Source organism: Leiobunum rupestre, chromosome 3 (assembly GCF_980474605.1).
Source record: "Leiobunum rupestre chromosome 3, qqLeiRupe1.1.hap1, whole genome shotgun sequence".
NCBI classification, from domain to species: domain Eukaryota; kingdom Metazoa; phylum Arthropoda; class Arachnida; order Opiliones; family Sclerosomatidae; genus Leiobunum; species Leiobunum rupestre.
In genome coordinates this window covers 69623600-69630234 of record NC_143386.1, presented here as the reverse complement: position 1 = coordinate 69630234, position 6635 = coordinate 69623600, and the positions used below count along the sequence as shown (strand labels likewise).

Here is a 6635-nt window from a genome sequence, read left to right as displayed (position 1 = left end):
ACGGGCTGAAAGCTCAGTTATTAGGTCCCTTTACAACCAAATTAAAATTGTTAAACAAAATCCATGCGTGTCTCTTCATTTTATATTTAAATAAAAAATATACATTCGGCCTCTTGACCGAGTGTAGAAAGCTCACGCAGCGCAAACCCTCCTTATTTTCAAGATTAAAATTTTCTTTACAAACGCAGTATGTTGACCACTTTGCGTTCTTATTTTAAAGCTTTAAGAAATGCAAGGATGACTCACAAGTTTTTCCTAATATCGGTTTCCTCTTCCTTCTCAATTTCCTTGCAAGCCAGTCCAAGATGATCCTTATAATCCACCTTACACAACCTACAAAACACCTGCACGTGGATAGAATTACAATTATATTAAATCTAAAAACTGATTACTTTCATTCAAAGAATGCTATCAAAGCGGCACAAACTGTAACAGTATGGCAGACATTATAAAGGAATCTACCAGGTAAGGCGGCTATATCAAAACGCACCTTTTGGCACTGGGCATTCGGACAACGGAAGTACTTCACTTCGGGATCCAATGTCGCTCCGGTATTGCATTCTTTGCACCTAAGCAGAATATTAGCAATTCTTTCAAATTAAGCCCTTTTTCGAGAAAAATGTATTTTATGAAAAACGAAATTGCAGCTTTTTTTTAGATGAATAGGTTAAGTAAGAAATTTAATCACTTGTAAAAATCCGGCAGTCCAGCCATATTAATAGCCTCTTCTTGAACTCTTTCGTCGAATTTAGCAATAAGATAGTCTGGCAAAGCACGCTCAATCTGACCTGAAAATAAGCAAAGAATGACACTTTTAGAATACATCGAGCTCAAAAGTATACCAACAAGCCTTCACAAATCTAATTAAACCAAACCAAGTTTACAGATGGTGAAATACAAGTTACAAAATACACATAAGGATGACACTGAAAATTTTCCTTAAATGATAGTTGGTCAAAAAGCGATTCCGTAATCGTTGGTTTTGTTCGAGTAAACTTTCCTTTTCCTTCAAAATTACTGCTAGGTTACTTCAATGCCAAAAACACTAACTTAAACTTAGGTTCTCCAATTCAAAAGTATCTACCTAACGAAATATTTAATTTTACGGGGCAATTCTATTTTCTTTTAACCTTGGTTGATCTGCTGAAAAGGTTAGCGGTGCCAATATTTTGACCTTCGTTCAAACAGAATAATAACGTTTAGAGGAGAACTGTCATTCCTTATCCACATTTCAATTTTAGCGAAACAGACTATCATGAAAAGAACAGCGTTGCGATAACAGAATGTATCCGACTTTTACTTACTTTACTTAAGACGTTAGGTGTTATCGACTTATTGAAACAAAATGAAGAATGATACGACGGAATAGTTAACATTTAAATGTGTCACGGTGATGACAGCGGGGTAAAGGTAGATGAATAACGGACGAATTTACAAGAAAATTGTCTTAAGACGCTACACGAAGACAGAATGGAGAAAAAACTAGGGTAGGAACAAAATTACTTCTTAAAAATGTAGCACCGCAATTGGAAGTCATGCACAAGAGATTCACCTGATAGAAAGAAAACAATACAATTTTTTTAAACTGATCGAAAATTGCTGATATCTGTTTGGAACTCCTTAAGGAGCATGAACACCGTTTCTCAAAGTTTCATTTTTTTAAGACCCCTGACTTTGCTCTTGCCCCTATCATAGGAAAGTCCTACTAACACTAGCGCTTAATCCGTTACCATCTTCAAAATTAATAAATAGTTAATTTCGTATGGTTAAGAAAATATTCGGCTATAGGGGGGGGGGGGGAAGTTTTAAAAATCGGAAATTACGTAACGTTCGGTGTTTTATTTAGCGCGGCTTAATTTCCAAATTTAAGCATAAAACGACGAGCTTTAGAGATAAGAGCCCTCGCATTGAGAAATGAACGTTACTTTAAGTTAAAAATTCCATATAAACCAATTAAAGATAAGACCTTACCAGCATTGATACCTAAATTACTGAATACTACTAAACATTAAATGTAGTCAAAAATGGGCTTCAAGATATCGCGCACCTAGCAAGCGGCAAACTAAACATAAGATGTCTTCGGTAATTATCAACGATACCTTTCCTTGTCCATAGACCGATTCCTTGGCGTATCTCTCCAGGCAATAGCAGCAAAACAGATGCCCACCCAGACACTGAACCATGTACTCGAAGTCGTAAGGGCAGAAGCAGCACTCGCATTCCAACGCGTGATCCAGCGTCGTGTCACCCTTAGTGGACATCGATTTCATTAAATCAACAACACCATCTTTAAACATCTCAGCGAAAGCCAAAAACCAATTCAACTTACATCGTTAAAAGCGGAAGTTGAGGAAAGTTGCTTCGAGGTTGAAGCAACATCTGGGTTACCACCAGCATTTCTCTTTTTCGAAGGAATGTTTGGAGCGTAGTAACCTCCCTTTTCCGAATTTGCCGCTGCACGAGCAAAGGCTGAATGCACAGATTGGTTCTTGTTCCGGGCTCGTAATTTTGGCTTCGAATTAGCTCCTTTAGTCTCGTCCGAGGTGGTTTTGGAAGCTTCGTTACTAGCTTTTACACCACCGGGAATTCGGCCAATTTTTAGTTTACTACCGAACCGTCCTTTTTTATCAACCAGGTCAGCATTGGTCGCCTCTTCGATCTCCCGCGGTTTAGCAGCTCTACTCTGTAAATATTTAAAAAGTTAAGTAATGGGACCACGCCAGCTATAGCCAGAAGAGCCCTTTAATACACAATACAGACCGAACGCGTCTGTCCCAAACATCTGTTTTCAATAAAATCTTGATCTACCCGCAGATTCATCCCGCAGCCCCGAAACCGAGCCCGAAACTTAAATAAACCATTGTTACCGAAGAAGCCAAAACCCCATTACTCAATTAACATCACCCGCCAGCACTCTTCGGTAGAGAATCGCTCAACTTTTCCATTTAGTATATAGCACGCGCTTAAAAGTGTTAGATGTCGAGCTCAACATACGAGGCCACTGCGATAGCTTGTATCGCGCACGGGGCATTTAGGAACAATTTTTACCAATACCGAAATGAACCAAGCATACAATTTTACTTCAGATGTATTAGTTTATTTGTACAATATTTAGTTATTTCTTGTGATATTCGTGTAAGACGCGTACTTATTCATTGGCGCGTGGTATCATATTAATAACTAATAATCCATACGAGGGGTACTGCATTTGCAAGTTTTACGTACGGGATTTTGAATCTTAAAATGTTATCAGAAACTGATTTTTAGATTTCAGAGCACGCTTTTTACGTTTATGTTTTTTTAGCCTGATTGAGATTTTGGAACCAATTTTCGCTTAGAGTTCAGGATTTTGTAGTTAAATTTCTAGATTCCTTAAATAATTTTATATTGATGGTGTACGGTATTGGTTCGAATGTCGGACCCCTCGAATTTATATTTAAGGCTTGCCAATTTTCGAATGAGAGTTTTTGGTTTTTATCTCGCAATTTGTTTTAGCCAGAGGAGCTTGTCCACTTTGTTTACTACGTTAATTATCAGCCACTCTACCCCAAGTATAGTTTCTTAAAATTCACTGACACACTTATGATATATAATTCAAGGCTTACGCTTAAAGTGATACAGGTTCAATGGAAGAAATTTATGACTAATCAAAAGTTCGTTAAAAAACCATAAAATATTTTGTTTATTTTCTATATTCTAAATTGAAAAAAAAAAACTTATTTCTACATGATCATAAGTACTTGGTATTAAATTGGTACTTACAGAAAAGTCATCATTGGGAATGGGCTCGTCTGTAACCTTGGAAGGAGAATTGCTAATGTCTTTTAATGACCTTGATTGCCGCATTTGTTTAGACGCCGGAATCACTGCTTTATTTTCCTTTGATTTAATTAAATTCTTCTGGAATGTTTTAGGATGGACGTCATTATCGGAGCTAGAACTGGTGTTCTCAAATTTCAAATCACGCGTGGGATATTTTTTCACCTGCCAAAAGTAAAGTTTCAATTTGTGAATTAAGTAGAACGATTATTTGTTAAATAAATATGAGGAGATTATCAATAAGTACACCAATTACAGGGCTATTCTTTAATATCTGGGACAACAATAGTAGAACTGATGAAGACGAGGTTTTATTGTTTAATCTATACTAAGTAAAAAAGAATATTGATACATTTTGATATTCCGTAGGGTATACGAAGATACAATTATTATTTGTAGAAGAAACTAATGATTTTTGTCAATATTCATATTATTACTACCTCAATATTATTGGTTTTTGGCGTTTTGAGCACGTAGAGCACGTGATGCACGTGCAATTTTTTGACCACTTTTTAGATTGTAGGCCAAAGTAGACGAATATTGGGAGATACCCTAGGATTTGGCCTAAAAAATTCAATTCGATTACGGTGCTTTATCAATCTGTGGCTGGTTTGTGTATTATATATAAAAAAACTCGTAGCTTCTCTCGGCTTTATTGCTAAGAGTATTGCTGTTTTTGTTACGCTCTTGAGCACCTTGTGGGGTGTTCGGCTAAACGAAAAGTATTGTATCTGCTAAGTTGCAGAACTTGCTTATTCGTATTGCTGATAGCGAACAGAATTAATCGTACAATTTCGCACCATATAGGCTATCAAAGTATACGGGACTGGGGGAATTAGGGGATTTTAAGGGTGGGGGGACACTTGAATATACGATTTTACGTTGTCGGCGAAGCCAATTTGCAACAAAAGGGAGTAAGAAACCCAAACAGGGTAAACGTTGTCGGTGGAGCCATCGGAGTCCTTTTGCGGTTAAGTTAAGTTAGGTTAGGTTAGGTTACGTTACATTAGCGCGCTGAAGGCGCGTAGGCACCGTTAAGTTAGGTTGAAAATCTGGAGACTTACCCGAAAAGACACTAGAAGACCACCTCTGTTTGTTATCAGCAATTCGAATAAAAAAGTACTGCAACTTAGCAGATATTATACTTATCGCTTAGCCAAACGCCCCACAAGGTGCTCGAGAGCGTAACAGTTACAACAATATTCTTAGCCATAAGGCCGAGAGAAGCTACGGGTTGTCGTGGGAAATTTTTTTATATATAATACACAACCAGCCACAGATCGATAAAGCACCGTAGTCGAATTAATTTTTTTAGGCCAAAACCCTACGAGGCCTACGGTATCTCCCAATATTCGTCTACTTTGGCCTACAATCTAAAAAATGGTAAAAAAATTGCACGTGCATCACGTGCTATACGTGCTCAAAACGCCAAAAACCAATAATATTGAGGTATTAATAATATGAATATTGACAAAACTCATTAGTTTCTTCTACAAATAATAATTGTATCTTCGTATACCCTACGGAATATCAAAATGTATCAATATTCTTTTTTACTTAGTATAGATTAAACAATGAAACCTCGTCTTCATCAGTTCTACTATTGTTGTCCCAGATATTAAAGAATCCCCAATTACAGTTTTGCGAAACCTAGTACAGCCTTTGGAAATCACTTTAGTTCAGTCGAATTGCTCGTATTCCCACATCTATTTTTTCATCTGGGGTAATACCTCAAATAGGAACCTATTCCGTTTATTTAAATTTCAAGAGCGAAGTGTTCGAATTATTAAGAATGAAAATTGCCGTGAGCACTCGTCGCCATTAATCAAATATGTGTTACTCAGGCTTTTGACTTAAAAAACCCGTTACATTGACTACGGGGAAAGAACTAAAAAAAATTCTAAAATTGGGGGGGGGGTCCTAGCTTAATTTGCAGTATACTTCAGAATTAAGACTAAAATTTCCTTTTCAGTTGAACGTACCTTTCCCATGCGAAGCTTTGGTCGACGTAATGCGATAATTTCATCCTCGGAAGAAGAAATGACTATCACATTTCTTGCCGTTGCCATTTTGATCAACGAAAAATCTCGAAAATTACGACAAAATTTGCAAAATGGGATACGTAAACGAGAGCAATTTAATGAGCGCCTGTAAGAAAACAACCACGGCATAGCTCGCTTGGGATTAATAAATATCAATCTCCTGTCAAGGCAGGATGAAGTTTGCAGCAGAACGTATAGAAACGGGGTAGCGACCCGATTATTTATTTCAGTTGTCATACAGCCACCTAGCGGATGACGCAAAAAGATGAGTGGTCCGTTAAAATATCCTTTGACAAGCAACGCTTACTCTTGGCGGTAGGAAGTCCAGAAGCTAAGGCAATCTTTTTAATTGACTGCTAGGTGGCACAGTGATAACCAAAAAAACGAAATTGATCTACTGATATGATCATTGATTTTCCCGTATTACAATTCTCGCAAATCATGGTTGGTTGATTTCCGATATGTTAAAAATTTCCACAATTCTGTCGTTAAACGCGGAGTAAATGTAGAAAGAATGGCAATGGGCTTTGTTCCCGCACTAACACCTACTGGTGGGTTTAAGAAACTCATGAACGGACAATGGCGAATCAGACGCTAATAGGCGCTTAAATAGAACATCTTCAAGGATATCGCCCAGAAGTAATATATAAGACAGCCAGGACGAGTAAGTTACTGTTTCTATAGTGCTTTAACATTCTACCCCGAAGGTTCGCCCGGACACGGATTCACCGGGTACGGTGGCGACTCTTTCCGGCTCTCCAATTTCTCAGCGCG

At 37.6% G+C, this 6635-nt stretch overlaps 1 protein-coding gene across 1 annotated transcript; it reads right to left on the bottom strand.

Annotated features, from left to right (window-relative positions):
• Positions 1-242: 242 nt before the first annotated feature.
• Positions 243-5982, bottom strand: LOC149954475 (uncharacterized). The gene is made up of 8 exons (XM_090169919.1): positions 5802-5982; positions 3763-3984; positions 2330-2683; positions 2100-2249; positions 1504-1552; positions 689-788; positions 491-569; positions 243-344 (listed from the first exon to the last, which is right to left on the bottom strand). Exons 1-8 carry the CDS (start codon positions 5886-5888, stop codon positions 243-245), a joined length of 1143 nt encoding a protein of 380 aa, XP_090026045.1. The 5' UTR covers positions 5889-5982.
• Positions 5983-6635: the final 653 nt, after the last annotated feature.

Bases quoted from the DNA above. Each gene is read 5' to 3' on its own strand.
- LOC149954475 (XM_090169919.1), bottom strand. From the start codon at position 5,888: ATGGCAACGGCAAGAAATGTGATAGTCATTTCTTCTTCCGAGGATGAA. The intron at 2,250-2,329 runs GTAAGTTGAATT...ATGTCCACTAAG, and splicing joins CAACTTCCGCTTTTAACGAT to GGTGACACGACGCTGGATCA. The intron at 1,553-2,099 runs GTATCGTTGATA...TCTTTCTATCAG, and splicing joins CGGTCTATGGACAAGGAAAG to GTGAATCTCTTGTGCATGAC.